Genomic DNA, 17,602 nt, shown 5'->3' on the forward strand with positions numbered 1-17,602 from the left:
TACCCTATTCACCCTTGCACAGGTGGTTTTGACCTTGCTCCATTACTTCCATCTCTCACTAGCATATGCTTCCTTTCCCCATACAAATCAAAGTTCAATTTCCCTCAATCTACCTTTCCTTCCCTCCTTGAGACGATCTAGGATTCCCACTTTCTTCACCCCAACCACTTTGGAATGTAAACCACCCCTCCTTCTGACTACTTTCTTGACCCAACCCAATCCTGAAGGGAGAGTGTTTGCACTACCCTTCGAGGAAGAGGGTCTTTGAATTTTTTTCTTCGGTCAATTTTTGTCAAGGGGGATGTAGATGAGAATGCACAGTTGTGGTTACAATCAGATTAGCCATGTTATTAAATGGCAGAACAGGCTTGAGGGGCTAAGTGACCTACTTCTATTTTGTATGCTTCTTGGGTGACTGAGGATTGGTCAGATGACTTCCCTGTTATCTAAAGTTCTGTAATCTGGTGCCAGAACTACAGGTACTGAAAGTACTACTTAGTACCATCAGCATCTTGAGTACCCAAGAGTGAAGGGTATCTCTGAGATTCTGTTTGATCCAAAAGCTGATGATGCAGCCTTGAGACAAACTGAAGTTGACTGGACACGGGCAAAAAGTCACAATGGAATGAAGTCTAATCCTAGTAACATTTGAAATAACTCATACCATAAAGTTCATTGGCAGCTGTCTGAAAGCAGTTCAGTGGGGTCAATGGGTTTTCTCCTGCAGGGTGTTGTGAAGCTGGCAACTTTACAAAAAGTTACTTCAGTCCTTCTCTTAGAATAGGTTCCATTCTCACCACTTAAAATGTAAAACTTATTGTTATCTTGTTTCTTCCTGACCATGTTGAATTACATTCATTAACTCTGATGTAAGGTGATAAATCTTAGGACTTGTATTAAGTCAACACACTCACAACATCAAGATCTCCCAAAGCACTGTGAAGTGCTTCACAGCCAATTAAGTACTTTGGAAGTGGGGTCACATAGTAAACCTGGCAGCAGTGACACAAGGGACCAGATAACCTGGTTTAGGAGCATTGGTGTGCCCTCAATATCTTTCCACTCTCTTGATAATGGGTAGTCCCTAGGCAGATGGGGAAGGCTATCTGCAAGTCTGGGCCTCTCCATTGAGTTTCACTGCAGCTTCATTGGAGGAGGAGGAGGGTGGGGAGATCAGTAGAGTTACTGGGGAGAGGCTGGACACTGGGAGATTGTGGGAGGGCCAGGGGAATTTGGAAATGGAATTAAAGGTCTCCCAGAGTGGCCAGAAGAAGGATCACAAAGGCTGGCATGCCTGAAGTTATTAGTGTACATCCATGGCAGAACCTTTTGAGGATGCACATAATTCAATTGATAATCAGCCTTTCTCACTACCAGTAAGGCCTTATGAGGTCCAGAAGCACTTTCAGAACGTCAGACCCCAACTCCTGTTGCTGCTGCCTGAGGGTCCTCAAGTAGGAGCTACCACCAGTGCAGGGAGATGCCACGGCCCCTCTCCACTCTACAGCACAGGGGCATCCCAGGAAAATGGTGTCTGATGATTGGGAGGCAGGTGGAAATCCTGCAGTCAGTCAGTGAACATCATTGGAGGAGGCTGGGCAGTTGCTGCTGGTGGGCCTTTAGGGAATGCAGCCTGTTCTCAGGCATTAATCTCTACCAGCAAACTTCTTGCTTGAAATGGATCAACAGTGCAGAGGGCTGAAACCAATATCAAGAATCATTTGTTACCCAAATGGTTTGATGTATTGCATGAAATACAACCTGCCCAACTGAAATCAAAAGAGGCGAGTTAAGGCTGCCTAATCGTTGTGTTTATTCATGATCATGTAGTACTTCACCTGTGCACTGTTGATGAAAACTAGTTTATAAATCCAATTATAAGGAAATGAACAACTCATTTTCTCTAACTTCTTGGTGGAAGCATCTAGGAACACCAGGTTGCAAGTGGGTCATTTGGAAGAGTAGGAGACTGTCCAGGAAGCAACCCCTACCTGTGATGTCCAATTTGCCTTATCTCAAATTATCAATGGAGAATCTCTGGTCAACTCAGTCCCACTCTCCTGATCGAGTACGTATACAAGGAAGAGTGAGATTTACTAAAAATTAAACAAGACTTTGGGGGTGGGCAGCAGTAGTATTTCCCACCAAATGTAACTCATTTCTTTATTATTCATTCTCAAAATGTTCATAAAGCTGGTAATATTTTCACTTAATTGGCAGTGAAGGGTCAGTCGTTTTAGTGGAACATTCAGAGTCAACCACTTTGAGTTGATACATGACTTGCAAATGCATGCAAAATTATGGCAGCTTTTTCATGAAAGGATCAGAGCTTTCTGCTACATTTATTGCACCAGGTTTCCCATTGCAGAATTGGAAAATTCTCAGAGTGCATGTTAGGATTTTAACACCATTTATCTGAGTTACAGGCCCTCAATTCCTTGATCTTTCAAATATTTATCTATCTGCACCTTAAATATTTAATGATCTGGCTTGTACCACTCGCTGGGGCAGAGGATTCCAGAGATTCACTCTCTCTGAAAGAAGAAACTTTCTTACTTCAGTTTAAATGATCAGCCCCTTATCTTGTAACTAAATCCCCTTGTTTGAGACTATCCCACTAGTATTAAAGATCCCATCATCGAACCAATCAAGCCACCTTAGGATCTCATATGTTTAAGGTCACCCCTCATTCTTCTAGTCTCCAAGGAATCCAGGAGAGGCAGAACTTCGTGAGTAATAACAGCTACTGCAATCCAGCTGTTGTCTAGCCTATTGAGCATGCCGCTGATACTATCAGCTGTGAGAACCTGGCTGGATACAGCATTGCCACTGATGTCCACGTAGAGGCTGGAATAAGTGGCTGCTCTGAAAGGCATTAGCACTCCACATGATGAATTTCCTCCCTGGTGGCTGTAGGGTCCGTGAGCTCAATTCTGAAGTTGCTGCCACGGGGAGGGTTAGAGAACAACAAGGTTGGGACAGGTTCCCTCGACCCTTAAACCTCTTCCCGTGACAGAGGGTTGCTGGCAACTACTGGAGACTTTACCAGATGATTCCAGCCTCCTGCCCTGTTCCCATCTCTGGACTGGAGCAGTGCTGAGGAGATGAATGCATACTTCAGAAGACTTTCAAAACCAATCCCATGTGTGGCTGCGCCCATCAGACCTCCCCCCCCCCCTTTCTTCTCAGTACCCACACCGCACTAAAACACCTGGATCCTGTGGTTCTCCCGGTCACTGACCACAATATCGCCCCCGCGGAAGGCCACCCCCTCCAGCCCTTTCAGCTGCCCGTCACCGGTCCCCCAGCACCCGAACGCTTGCAGGAAGGTTCCGTCCGGCCGGAAGAGCTGCACCCGGTTGTTGCCGCTGTCGCCCACCAGGATGTTGCCGTCGTGGTCGACCGCCACGCCGCGGGGGTACTTGAGCTGGCCCAGGCCCGTGCCCTCGCAGCCGAAGGTGCGCACGAAGCCGCCGGCGCCGTCGAAGACCTGCAGGCGGTGGTTGCCGCTGTCGCTGACCACCACCTGGTTGCCAGGGCCAACGGCCACGTAGTGGGGCTGATCCAGCCGGCCGGCACCGTTGCCGTGGCAACCGAAGGTCCGGACGAAGTGGCCGTCGAGAGAGAAGAGCTGCAGGCGGTGGTTGTCCTTGTCGCAGACGTAGATGAGGCCCGAGCGGTCGACGGCCACGCCCCACGGGTAGCTCAGGTGGCCGGGGCAAGCGCCCTCCCGGCCGAAGAGACGGACGAAGCGGCCGCGGCTGTCGAAGAGCTGCAGGCGGTGGTTGTAGCGGTCGGCGGTGACGATCCAGCCGCGGTCGCTGACCGCCACCCCGGCCAGGCAGTCGAACTCGCCCTCGCCGCTGCCGTAGGAGCCGAAGCTGCGGACGAAGTGGCCTCGTCGGTCAAAGATCTGTTCGGGAGAGATGACAGGGCTGGTGGGAGGGGGAGGAGGCGAGCGGCAGGTGACCAACTCGGGCTACCTCACCTTTGCATCAAGGTTTATTGTTGTTAATAGAATACAGGAAGACCCCTCGGCCCATAACATCCATACTGATCCCGTCTATATTAATCCCATTTGCCCACATTAGGTCGGTTTCCTTCTATACCTTGCCTATTTAAAGATCTGTCTAAATGTCTCTTAAACATAGTGATTGTACCTGACTTCACCACCTCTGGCAGTAGGTTCCAGATATCAACCCTTCTCTTTGTAAAAAAAACTTTCCCCTCAGATCCCCTTTAGAACCCTTTCATATCATTTTAAATCCATGCCCGCTTGGTTTTGATACTCCTACTATGGGGACAAAGATTTTGACTGTCTACCTGATCTGTGCTGCTCAGAATCACCCCTCAGTCTCCTTTACTCCAGGGAAAATAGTCGCTCCCCATAACCAAAATCCTCCAATCCAGGCAACATCAGATTTCCCATGATACTCGTTGTGCCTCTCACAGTCCTGGCAAGTTCTTATGTTTTTTCATACTCTGCAAACGGCCCTCACATCTATTAACTAGGGTCCTTCAACATCATATTAAAATATTACATAGAAGATCAGCACTCTCTGGGCCTGTAATTGATGCAGTTCCATAAGACCATAGAACATAGGAACAGAGTTCAGCCATTCGGCCTATTGAGTCTGCTCTGCCATTCAATCATGGCTGATTTATTTTCCCTCTCAACCCCATTCTCCTTCCTTCTCCCTGTAACCTTTGACACCCTTACTAATCAAGGACCTATCAACCTCCACTTTAAATATACCCAATGACTTGGCCTCCACAGCCGTCTGTGGCAATGAATTCGACAGAGTCACCACTCTCTGGCTAAAGAAGTTCCTCCTCATCACTGTTCTAAAGGGATTTCCTTTTATTCTGAGGCTGTACCCTCTGGTCCTAGACTCTCCCATTACTGATAACATCCACGTCTACTATATCCAGGCCTTTCAATATTCGGTTGGTTTCAATGAAATCCCCCATCATCTTTCTAAACTCCAGCGAGTACAGGTCCAGAGCCATCAAATGCTCGTCATACACTAACACTTTCATCCCAGGATCATTCTCATAACTCTCTTCTGGACCCTCTCCGATGCCAGCACATCCTTCCCTAGATATGGGGCTCAAAACTGCTCACAGTAACTCCAAATGTGGTCTGACCAATGCCTTATAAAGCATCAGCATTACATCCTTTTATATTCTAGTCCTCTCAAAATTAATGCTAATATTTTATTTACCTTTCTTACTACCAACTCAACCTGCAAGTTAACCTTTGGGGAATCCTGCACTAGGACTCCCAAGTCCCTTTGCACCTGTGATTTCTGAATTCTCTCCCCATTTAGAAAATAGTTTACACCTTTATTCTTTCTTCCAAAGTGCATGACTATACACTTCCCCACGATGTATTCCATCTGCCACTTCTTTGCCCATTCTCCCAACCTGTCCAAGTCCTTCTGCAAACTTCCTGCTTCCTCAACAATACTCACCCCTCCACCTATCTTTGTATCATCTGCAAACTTGGCCGCAAAGCCGTCAATTCCGTCATCCAGATCGTTAACATATAATGTGAAAAGTAGCGGACCCAACACCGATCCCTGAGGAACACCACTAGTCACTGGCAGCCAACCAGAAAAGGCCCCCTTTATTCCCACTCTTTGCGTTCTACCAGTCAGCCAATCTTCTATCCATGCTAGTACCTTTCCTGGAATACTATGGGCTCCTATCTTGTTCAGCAGCCTCATGTGCGGCACTTTGCCAAAGGCCTTCTGAAAATCCAAGTAAACAACCTCCACTGACTCTCCTTTGTCTATCCTGCCTGTTACTTCTTCAAAGAATTCCAACAGGCAAGATTTCCCCTTAAGGAAACCATGCTGACTTTGACCTATTTTATCATGTGCTTCCAAGTACCCCGAAACCTCATCCTTAATAATGGACTCTAAAATCTGACCAACCACTGAAAATCAGAATAACCAGCCTATAATTTCCTATCTTTTGCCTCCCTCCCTTCTTAAAGAGTAGAGTGACATTTGCAATTTTCCAGTCCTTTGGAACCATTCCTGACTCTAGTGATTCTTGAAAGATCACTACTAATGCTTCCACAATCTCTTCAGCTACCTCTTGCAGAACCTTGGGGTGTAGTCCGTCCGGTCCAGGTGACTTATCCACCTTCAGACCTTTCAGCTTCCCAAGCACCTTCTCCTTAGTAATAGCAACTCCTTGACTCTCTGGGAATTCTGGCATGTTGCTGGTGTCTTCCACAATGAAGACTGGCGCAAAATACTTAGTCAGTTCATCCGCCATTTCTTTGTTCCCCATTACCACTTCTCCAGCATCATTTTCCAGCGGTCCAATGTCCACTCTTGCCTATCTTTTACTCTTTATCTATCTGAAAAAACTTTTGGTATCTTTTAAATTATTGGCTAGCTTACATTCATACTGCATTCCCCTTATTGCTTTTTTTAGTTGCCTTCTGTTGGGTTTTAAAAGGTTCCCAATCCTCCAGCTTCCTGCTAATTTTTGCAATATTGTATGCCCTCTTCTTTGCTTTTATGCTGTCTTTGACTTCCCTTGTCACCACGGTTGCCTCATCCTCCCTTTAGAATGTTGCTTCCTCTTTGGGACGAAATGATCCCGCATCTTCCGAATTACTCCAAGATGGTGCCGGAGCATGGCGACCCGTTGCAAGCTGCTATCTACAGGTCTACTCATTAGCCTTGCTATAATTGTTCTACACTTTTAAATTTAAACTCTATGTCACTAACTTATTAACAATGTTCTTTTACCTCACAATCTACCTTGTTGTGACCTTGCACCTTATTGCACTGCACTTTCTCTGTAGCTGTGACACTTTACTCTGTACTGTTATTGTTTTTACCTGTACTACATCAATGCACTCTGTACTAACCCAATGTAACTGCACTGTGTCATGAATTGACTTGTATGATCGGTATGCAATACAAGTTTTTCACTGTACCTCGGTACAAGTGACGATGATAAACCAATACCAATACTCCCTGAAACTCCTGCCATTGCTGCTGTACTGTCATCCCTTCTAAGGTCCCCTTCCAATCAACTTTGGCCAGCTCCTCTCTCATGCCTCTGTAGTTACCTTTACTCAACTGTAATCTGATACATCCGATTTTAGCTTCTCTCTCTCAAACTGCAGGGTGAATTCTATCATATTATGATTACTGCCTCCTAAGGGTTTCTTTACCTTAAGCTCCCTAATCAAATCTGGTTCATTGCACAACACCAAATCCAGAATTGCCTTTTCCCTAGTGGGCTTGACCACAAGCTGCTCTAAAAAGCCATCTCATAGGCATTATACAAACTCCTTCTTTTGGGATCCAGTGCCAACCCGATTTTCCTGGTCTACCTGCATGTTGGAGTCCCCCATGACCACCATAACATTGCATCTCTTACATACCTTTTCTATCTCCTGTTGTAATTTCTACTCCACATCCTGGCTACTATTCAGAGACCTGTATATAACTCCCATCAGGGTCTTTTTACCCTTGCAGTTTCTTAACTCTACCCACCAAGATTCTACACCTTCTGATCCTATGTCACTTCTTGCTAAGGATTTAATTTCATTTTTTACCAACTGAGCCACCCCACCCCCTCTGCCCACCTGCCTGTCTTTTCGATGGGATATGTATCCTAGGATGTTTAGCTCCCAGCTATGATCTTCTTTCAGCCACAACTCTGTGATGCCCACAACATTGTACCTGCCAATTTCTAACTGCACTATCTGCACTATAAGCTTTGATCTACATTGTTTTGTATACTGCATATATTCAAATATAACACCTTCAGTTCTATATTCACCACCCCTCTTCTCAAATTTGTCTCCATGTTGCCTGAAGTTAAATTCTTAACCCTTTCTAAACTTCCTGTATTATTTTTTATTCTAGAGACTTCAGTAACCTCTCCTGTGCTCTCCTTCGCTTTTACTTTATCCATGCTTTTCCCATCTATTGAACCCACCCTGCTAGAGTTCAGAAGGATGAGGGGGGATCTCATTGAAACCTACTGAATATTGAAAGGCCTGGATAGAGTGGATGTGGAGAGGATGTCTCCATTAGTTGGAGAATCTAGGATCTGATGGCACAGCCTCAGAATAAATGGACAATCCCTTTAGAACTGAGTTGAGGAGCAATTTCTTCAGCCAGAGGACGGTGAACCTGTGGAATTCGTTGTATTGGGTGTATTTAGGGCAGAGATTGATAGGTTCTTGATTGGTAAAGGGGTTAAGGGTTATGGGGAGTAGGCAGGAGAACGTGGTTGAAAAAAAATGATTGAATAATGGAGCCAACTCATGGCCTACTTCTGCTCCTATATCATATGGTCTTAGAGACCATTGTGTTGCCAGGATAACTTTGGTCTCCAACTAATCAGAGATATTCTCTCCGTTCTCTCCACCCCTTCCCGCAACTTAAAACATATTTCTCAATTCTTCAGTTTCAATGATGCACCATTGACCTTAAGTATTTAATATGGTTCTCTCTCTATGTCATGCTGCCTGACCTGCTGAGTATTTCCAACGCTTTCTGTTTTATTCCATCACTTGATATCATCGGTGCTGATCTTCACGCACATTTTGGTATGACTTTGAAGAGGCCATTTTGGCCTATTGACTCTACACCAGCTCACAGAGCAATCTAATTCCCCCACTATTTTTTTTCTTAAGCTAGTCTCTCCACATTCCCATCAACTCCCCCCATATTCTATCACCCACCTACACTAAGGGCAATTTACACTAATCCTACATTAATCCATTTTTTATTCGCCCCACATTCTCATCAACTCCTCCCAGACTCTACCACTCACCTACACACTAGAGGCAAGTTACAGTGGCCAATTAACCTACAAACCAGGACATCTTTGGGAAACAGGAGCACCCATGGGAAACCCACACGGTCACAGGGAGAAAGTGCAAACTCCACACAGACAGCAGTGTAAGTCATGATTGAACCCAGGTCGCTGGAGCTGTGTGCAGCAGCTCTACTAGTAGTGTCACTGTACTGCCCATCTGTTGATTATTATTAAATATAATTTCTCAGCTTGCTCCTTCCCTGGTGCATTGATTGTATCTTCACTGGTGAAAATGGATGCCTTGTAGGTCAAGAGTGCCTTCTACTTATACAAGAGCATTTTCTTCCTGATCCCAAATTGGCTCCTCCTTTCCTTTTAACTATACTTTTTTATCTGTTTATAAATATGTTTCTTTTTAATGTGGCTTGCTAATATTTTGTCTTTCTCTGTTCCTCATCTCTATTTTCCTGCTGTCTCTCAGCACTCGGCCAACTTTGATGTACGTGGTGCCAGCTGACATATGTCTTACCTGCACTCTGTGATTACTGCTGTCTGCCACCACCAGGTGACCTTCCGGCATCACAGCTACCCCTCTTGGCCACGTGAAATAACCCAGATCACTCCCTTTTGATCCAATTTTGCATTTCATACTTCCCTTTTCTTGATAGTGAAGAAGGAGATCTTGGCCTTTCAGTCGGAAGCCTAGCAAGTGATTGCCAGTGTCCAGCAGTTCAATGACCAGAGACTGGGAGTCTGGTGTGTTCAGCCTTTGCCTTGCCTGTGTCCTTGGAGTTAAAATGTTAGTGGCTGGCCTAGCCAGGATGCTGGACAAGTTGCTTATGGACATGGGGGAGCACACTTCAATGCTCGTTGGCATTGAGGAGATGCTTGGAAATGAACTATGAACTCCTAGTCTTCTGGATAAATCAGAGGAGAGAATCTGTGAAGGAATTGCATCTTTTGCTGCCCAGGATACAGAACCAAAGTTAACAACATTAGAATAAAGGACAGTGCCAGGCACAAACCTGAGAACTTCTGGCGGCTCCTCTCCAGGCTTCTCCAGTTCCCTTACATGGTTGATCAGCTCTTCGGACTGCTTATGCAGCTGCCAGAGTATGGTGCCTGGGAGGTTGAGGTCATCAGCCAAGCTGCTGTCAACACAGTCACAATGACTGGAAACAGTGGCCAGCCCAACCTCCAGGTCCTCTTGTCTCCTCTGGAGATCCCTGAGGGCACTGTGTACCAGCCGCTCAGACTGCAGAGTCAGCACCTGCTCCCGTTCCCTCAGCTCAGCGATGAGGCATTCGACACTGTGGCTGATCTCTGCTCGCACCAACTCCCCATTCTCCTGCAGGGATGCAGTTTTCTGTTCCAGCACCCCGAGGACAGCAGAAAGCTTGGGCAGGGACCTTCTCAATTGACACACTAGACCTCTCAGATCCAGCCGCAGTCGTTCCCTGTGTACAGAGTTACAGGAGTGGCACAGCTTCTCCTGGCAGTGGTGGCACATGGCCAACTCCTCCTTCAGGCCACAGGCGGCACAGGCCAGGGTCCTGTGGGTGGTCAGGCTGGAGATCTGCTCCATGGGGATCTCCAAAAAACCGAGGATGGTCCTGTTGTTCGGGAACCCAGCCACACCTTCCTGGGGGATCCTGTGGACTGTCCGGCACTCGGGGCATTTCACCTTTTGGCCAGCTCTGTCTGCCAGGCCACTTAAGCAGGGCTCCTGGCAGAAGGTGTGTTGGCATGGCAGGAGCTTGGGCTTGGTGTATCGGTCCAGGCAGACTGAACAGGTCAGGAGTTGCTCAATGAGGTGACGGTTCATTTCTTGCTCAGTGCAGCCTGCAAACAACAAAAGCACAGTCACTGCCACCCTCTGGTGCCGCATCGAAACTCTGCCACTCAATATACTTCAATCTGCAGGGCACAGAAGGGACTCAGCGAGGACTAAGCCTGTCTTGTAGAAGTCAACAACCTGGGACTGATGTTGATCTTGATACCTTCAGGCCAGAAAATGGAACAACCTGAGTTCCTGATCCTCATCGTGTGCAGGTGTATATGGTACATTGTCTTACGTCCTCAGCAGAAGCCAGCTCTCCTTCCTTTTGGCACCCTCTCCTCTGCCCCTCATTTAATATGTGCACGCCTTCTCCAGGTCAAAACACTGTTCCCAGCTGAAGCCCTTTTTCACTTACTGCCTCCTTCCATTACCATCCATTCACATTCACTCCCTCCTTTCTATTCATCCCTTTTGATTGTTCCTTTTTATTCCATCTTAATCCAGTCCATTTCTTTTCCATCATTTCTATCTATGCACTTCACGCTAACTTCCTTCCATTCCATTCTTCGTTCTCTTTCCATTGCATCCATTTCCCTTCCATTCCCATTCATTCTCTCTTCCTTTTCCATTTCATTTCCAATGCAGTCCTTCAATCTCCTTTTCCTTCCCATCCATTCCTCCTTCCTTCATTACAATTGTCTGCTCTCTCCTCTTAATTTGCATCTCATATGCTTCATTCCCAAATATTCACCTCTTTATTCTCAAACATTCCTTCTTCCATTTTCCTTTCATTTCCACCCATTTTCCCCTTAGTAACCTCAATCTCCTTGACTTCTTCCTTCTTGACCACTTACACTTATTTAGAGCCCTGAATTCACTCTGGTAGGGTCATCAGAGTGGTGCACTGGTACAGCTGGTAGAGCTGCTGCCTCACAGTACCAGAGTCCCGGAATCAATCCTGACCGGAGATGCTGTTTCTGTGGAGTTTGCACATTCTCCCCATGACTGTATGGGTATCTTCTGTGTGCTTCGGTTTCCTCTCACATCTCAAAGACATGCAGGTTAATTGGCCACTGTAACTTGCCTCGAGTGTGTAGGTGAGTGGTAGAGTCTGGGGAGAGCTGATGAGAATGCAGGGTGAATAAAAAATGGATTAATGTAGGGTTAGTGTGGATGTGTGGTTGATGGTCAGCATGGACTCAGTGAGCTGAAGGGCCATTTCCTGTTGTATGTCTCTATAACCAAGTACTGATGGCTGGCAGGCTGTGCAGGAAAAGTCATTCTTGGGCAGTCTTTGGTTTTATGAAAAGCTAACTGAACCAAGGCCAGCTTTTTTTCAGGATTGTAAGAAACCGAGAAATTGTCCTGAAATGAATGTGAGTGCAGGTGCAGTATGACTCTCAGACACACAACCCTGAATCTACTGGAGGGACCAGAGATGCAGTTGATCTTAATAGACAAACTGATGGTAAGATTTCGTGTTGATCGATCATGAGGGAGTAGAGTGGAGAAATCCAGTAACCTACACAAAGAATGTTAGTTGGGCTAGGCTGTAATGACCTGGTACTGTAATCAGCAGTAATGGTTACATTGGCGGTATTAGGGAAGAAGAGAAAACCTGGAGTAAAATCTAAAAGGAATAGCATAATTCTCTTGAGTTCACACTCTCCAATTTCCATGACAACACTGATGGGAAAACTTGAAGCAGGAAGTGAAGAACAAGAGGAAGAAATGGGCATCAGCCAGGAATATGCAGCACATTACAGTAATTGGCTGCTCCTGTGGGAGTCACGAGCTAAGTATCACCCAGTAATTGGTGATACTGAATCAGACTGCTTACAGGAAGTGGAAAAAGATATCTCCCAGTCTGAATGCTAAATTAATGGTCCCTAAACAGGTATGCAAGATTTATATAAAAAAAATTAAAGCAAAATGCAGTGGACTCTGGAAATCTGAAATACAAACAGAAAATGCTGGAAGTGCTTAGCAGATCAGGCAGCGTTAGCGGAGGGGGAATCAGAGTTAATGTTTCAGGTCAACGGTTATTGACTTCTTCACAGAGAGCAGGCCATAATTTTCACCTTTGCTCACCTCCCTGAGAATGAATTTTAAAAAGCCACAGAATGGGATCAATGAACAGTGGAAGAAAATCCATACGAACTACAGGGGACTGAGCAGGGGCCATGCCTCCTTTAAGAGTAAAGCAAGCGAGTGCAACCTAATCTGTATTTTTAAAAGGAGCAAGTTCTAATCTATACTCTCTGAAATAGAACAATAAGGAAGCCAGTGAAACCCTGGAAATCCATTTTTCAAACAGAAAGACGTTGAAGCCCGCACTTCCACATTTAATTTTCATTGTTCCACCTATATGAATGAGAAACTGGCTGAAAGATGAGCAAAGCATTAACCAACCAGAAGTAAAGCCCGTCATTTACATGTAAATATAAAAGAAAGCAGCAAACCTTCCTCCTCCTGCTGCTGCCCTCGGGTTGACTGTGCTGCTCTCCCGGAATCCTGCTCCATCACAGTAAGTGGTGCTTGAACTGTTGTTATTCTCCGTTGCCTTCCCAGGGTGTCTGTTTATTGTCAGCTCGCAAGCCTAAGTGACGGATGGCAAGGCTGCTTGGTAAGGAGAGAAGCTTTACACCTGATCCGACAGACACTGGATCCTTTCCCTCCACGGATCAGCTACTCCAGAGAGGGGAGCTGGCACCCTGGGCTCCAGGAGAGAGGAAGAGGAGTAAAAGAGGGAGAGAGACACATGCATAGGAATATGGTGAGAGACATGGTGGCAGACATAGAAGAAACATAAAGACAGATACAGGGAAGCACCAGAGAGAGAGGGACATATACACACTCACTGGAAAGGCAGACACAGAGAGGGACATTGACAGTGACAGGAAAATACGTACATACTGAGGAAGTCAGAAGGTTTCCATAAAGAGAAAAAGACTGATACACAGAACGGTAGAGTCATTCAGATAGAGAGCAAAGTTAGACAAGTGAAAGGCAGAAAGGCCAGGCAGCTATAAAGGTCTGGTGCCCCCAACTTTTTGACAGAAGATATAAATAAACAAATAAAATTATAAGTGAAATGCCTATGTCCTTCACATTCAAAGAAAATAACAGTATAATAGAGATGAGACCAGAACATGTTTCACCACATGGCCTCTGCAAATGTATACCTATTCAACATATTGCATGTAGGTGGAGCTCAGACAGTGTAAGAATAGAACTCTCCAGGAATGTAGGAACACTTATGGGTATCATGTGCTCTCCTCTGCATTGGGGAGTCCAAACACAGATCAGGTGACTACAGAACACCTGCATTCAGTCTTTGAGCATGACCCTGAGCTTCCAGTCATCTGTTAGCTTGGTTCTCTGTCCCGTTCCTAACCTGACCCCTCTGTACTCAGCCATCCACATACTTCCGATAAAGTTCAATGTGGGATTGTGGAACTGCACCTCATCCTCCACAGCCTTCCAAATGCAACCTTGAGTTCGACGGTTTCAGAAAATGAGCACTTCCAGGAACTTTTGTTCTTTATTTTTTACCAGTTTCTAATATCCATTGTATTTCCCTTAGGTAATTTCAGACACTGATTGCATTTCTCCCATTCACACCTTTATAGAGTTATAGAGTAATACAGCATGGTAACAGGCCCTTTGGCCCATCTGGTCCATACCAACCACAGCATCATTCCTGCTAGTCTCAGTTGCCCGCATTCTGCCCATAACCCTCCATGCCCCTCCCCTCCATGTGCCAATCCAAATGCCTCTTGAATGTTGCAATTGTACTCGCCTCGACCACTTCCTCTGGCGGCTCATTCCAGGTTCTCACTACCTTCTGTGTAAAGAAGTTACCTCTCAGGTCTCGATTAAATCTCTCTTATCTTGTATCTGTACCCTCTACTTTTGGACTCACCAACCCTGGGGAAAAGACTATGACCATCCACCTTATCCATACACCTCATGATTTTATAAACTTCTATGAGGTCAAAATCTTCTGATTGCTTCTTTCTGTGGATGCTGTCCAGCTTGCTGAGTGTTTCTGGCACTTTCTGTTTTTGCTTCAGATTTCCAGCATCAGCTGTTCTTTTTTGATTTTCAACAACACTCATGGAACCGATTGATCCCCAGGAACCACATAACCCGAGAACTAATAACAATCTAAGCCCAAACAAAACACGGGAAACAGTTAATCTCTCCAAAACTAGATAACGTCAATAAAACAGATAGTAGTCCCAGGAACTAGATAATTCCCACAAACCAAATAATATCTCAAGAATGAGATAATTTTCTCAGAACTAGAAAGTACTTCAGAAACCAAATGATACCAGGATACATGTAGGAGCCAATATTACTAGGGACCAGATAATGTCTTGGGGATCATATAACAGCCAGAGGAATCAAATCTTAAAATGATGTCCTATCCCAGAACCAAATCATCAGTTTGAGGCACAACAAATCCTGTGTAGTCAACCATGCAAATCTGCCTCATTAAATTTCTCGAGATTTACCAAAATTGAGAGAGCTGTATCACAGATTGTTCCAGCAGCCATCTATAATTTACAGAATCATACCTTTCAGCCATTGTTCTAAACTCCCCCTTGACCAACTTTATATGATTTTTCTCATTAGCAGGACAGACCAGCTTCAGAGGTGATGGATCAGCTATATGCAGTTGGGAAAAAGTATCCTCGGGAGTCCTAGGTATTGATCCCAGACTCAACATTGCAGTCTCATCACATCAGGTTAAACATGGGTAAGGAAATGTTCTGTAATTACAATATGTCATCCTCCCTCAGCTGAATGAATCAGTGTTCCTTCATGTAAAACATCACTTGGAAGAAGCACTGAGGGTAGCTTTTTACTGATTCAGTTCTGATTTTGTAAACATACCGGGGCAGAACCTTGACCTTCCTTTGTATCATTTCCACACTTTATCACGCATCATCTCTGAGCTCTGTCGAACTAACACGCTGTCTTTGCACTGATGACACCGTCTACAATGCTGCGATGTACTGCCAATTTGCCAAATAAGAAAGATTCAGAACAGATCTAGCAGTTCAAGGCAGGGCATCCATGAGAAGCTGTGGGCCATCTACCCAGTGGTCTTCTCCTGTCCGTTCATCAAATCATAGATCCATCCACTGGCAGGTTCAGTGGTATTGGTTTAGTGAATGGTATAACATGATCAGTAGATAGACCACTGGGTGGGGATGTGGATGTTCTTGCTGAGACTCCATCAGCCTAGTAAAGCTATAACACCAGACTGTCTGTGTGCAAAAGACAGAGCTGAACAATCGCCCTGCCAACAGGTCATATTAAACTGGTTGACAGTTAAACAGCTTACAAGAGGAGGAGGATCCATAAACATACCAATTGATTGTGGAGGCCTACACGTAAGTGCAAAAGGCAAGGCGGAGGCATTGGCATCCATCACCTGGCCCCCAGCACCACGTCTCTTTCCTCTCCACCACCCTTTCTGTCTGCCGATCACCTACACACTTTCCAACTGGTTCCCCTCCCCCACAACTCCCACCTGCCCTCCCCACATCCCTCCCTTTATCCCACGCTCCACCTTCCTATCCTATCGGATTCCATCATCTTCAACCCTTTGTCGCTTCCACCTATCACTTGAGAGCTTCTGACACTATTCCCGCTTTGACCCCTCCATCTGCCTGACACCCCTCCTCACCTGGATCCACCCATCGCCTATCATCTCTTGCTCCACCCCTTCCCTCCTCATTTTTATACTGGCTATCTCCCCTCTATCTTTCAGTCCAGATGAAGGATCTTGATCTGAAATGTTGACTGTGCATTTCCCTCCATAGACACTGCCTGACCTGCTGAGTTCCTCCAGCATTTTCTGTGTTGCTCCAGATTCCAGTCTGCAGTCTCCTGTGTCTTCATTCTGACACTGTGAATGGAGTGCTCTGTCACTGCCTCCTCCACAGGTTGCCGGCTTCACAAAAGCCAGCTTTCAGCTAATTTGATTCACTGCGCCAGGCATAAAAAAAAATCTGGGTGTACTGAGTCATGCACAGAACCAAATAATGACACAGGACCAGATAATCCTCATGGAATACCAATTTTTAATTGGAGGCTGCTTTTGAAAACTGTTACATAAGTGATGCCAACAGTCTCTAATACATAGTGTGTGGCTTTCGTGTAATTGGCACCTTCTGAGTTATTCATCATTAGAAGGGAATCAGTATTTTAAACCTGATGAGAGAAAATAAATGATTGAAGATGTTGAAACTTAGATGATGAGAATATAGCTGTTTTTGGATTAAATTATTTTAATATACTTCTGTGCCCAAAATCTTCAGAAACATAAGGGACCAGTGAGGAGAAATGAGGAAACTTTTATGCTTGTACCAAAGTTGTGTGCTCAATAGAGTGATAAAATGGATAAAAATCCTTTCTAAGTACAATGTGAGCAAGATACAAAGTAAAGCTCCCTATGCATCATTCTATCAAGTTCTCTCAGGTACACATAAGAACATAGAACAGTCGAGCACAGGAACTTCAGCCCATGATTTTGGTGCTGAACACAATGTGAAATTAAACAATTTCTCCTGCCCGTATATGATCCATATCCCTCCATTTTGTGAATATTCACGTGTCTTTCTAAGAGCCGCTTAAACACCACTATCATATCTGCTTCCATCACTACCCCTGGCAGCCCGTTCCAGGCAAACTTACTAACCCACCCATCTACATTTTCATCCAAGTCATTTATATATATCACAAACAACAGAGGTCCCTACACTGATCCCTGCAGAACACCATTGGTCACAGACCTCCAGCCAGAATAACAGCCTTGTACCACTATACTCTGTCTTCTATGGGCAAGCCAAGTTAGATACAGAGTAAGTCTCTCTCTACCCTATCCAGAGGAGGTGTTGCACAGGTCAGATATGGAATAAAGCTGCTTTTAAACTACCTCAATGAACATTCCCAATGCAATATGGATTGCTTGCTTTGCAACAATAAAACCTTCAATCCCAGACT

At 45.3% G+C, this 17,602-nt stretch overlaps 2 protein-coding genes across 4 annotated transcripts in view; one reads left to right on the forward strand and one right to left on the reverse strand.

Moving 5' to 3' along the window:
- Positions 1-2,245: 2,245 nt before the first annotated feature.
- On the reverse strand, positions 2,246-10,956 carry LOC127567320 (RING finger protein nhl-1-like). The gene is made up of 2 exons (XM_052010112.1): positions 9,332-10,956; positions 2,246-3,913 (listed from the first exon to the last, which is right to left on the reverse strand). Exons 1-2 carry the CDS (start codon positions 10,688-10,690, stop codon positions 3,203-3,205), a joined length of 2,070 nt encoding a protein of 689 aa, XP_051866072.1. The 5' UTR covers positions 10,691-10,956; the 3' UTR covers positions 2,246-3,202.
- A 1,920-nt stretch (positions 10,957-12,876) lies between these two features.
- The window catches only part of mpp4b (MAGUK p55 scaffold protein 4b), a 48,143-nt gene continuing 43,417 nt past the window's right edge, over positions 12,877-17,602 (forward strand). For all 3 annotated transcript variants that reach the window (XM_052027371.1, XM_052027361.1, XM_052027379.1), the window contains exons 1-2: positions 12,877-13,109; positions 15,224-15,347. The gene's annotated coding sequence lies outside the window, so the exon portion shown is untranslated. The remainder of the gene's footprint in view (positions 13,110-15,223; positions 15,348-17,602) is intronic.

The sequence above is a fragment of the Pristis pectinata genome, chromosome 1 (genome assembly GCF_009764475.1).
Source record: "Pristis pectinata isolate sPriPec2 chromosome 1, sPriPec2.1.pri, whole genome shotgun sequence".
Taxonomy (NCBI): Eukaryota; Metazoa; Chordata; class Chondrichthyes; order Rhinopristiformes; family Pristidae; genus Pristis; species Pristis pectinata.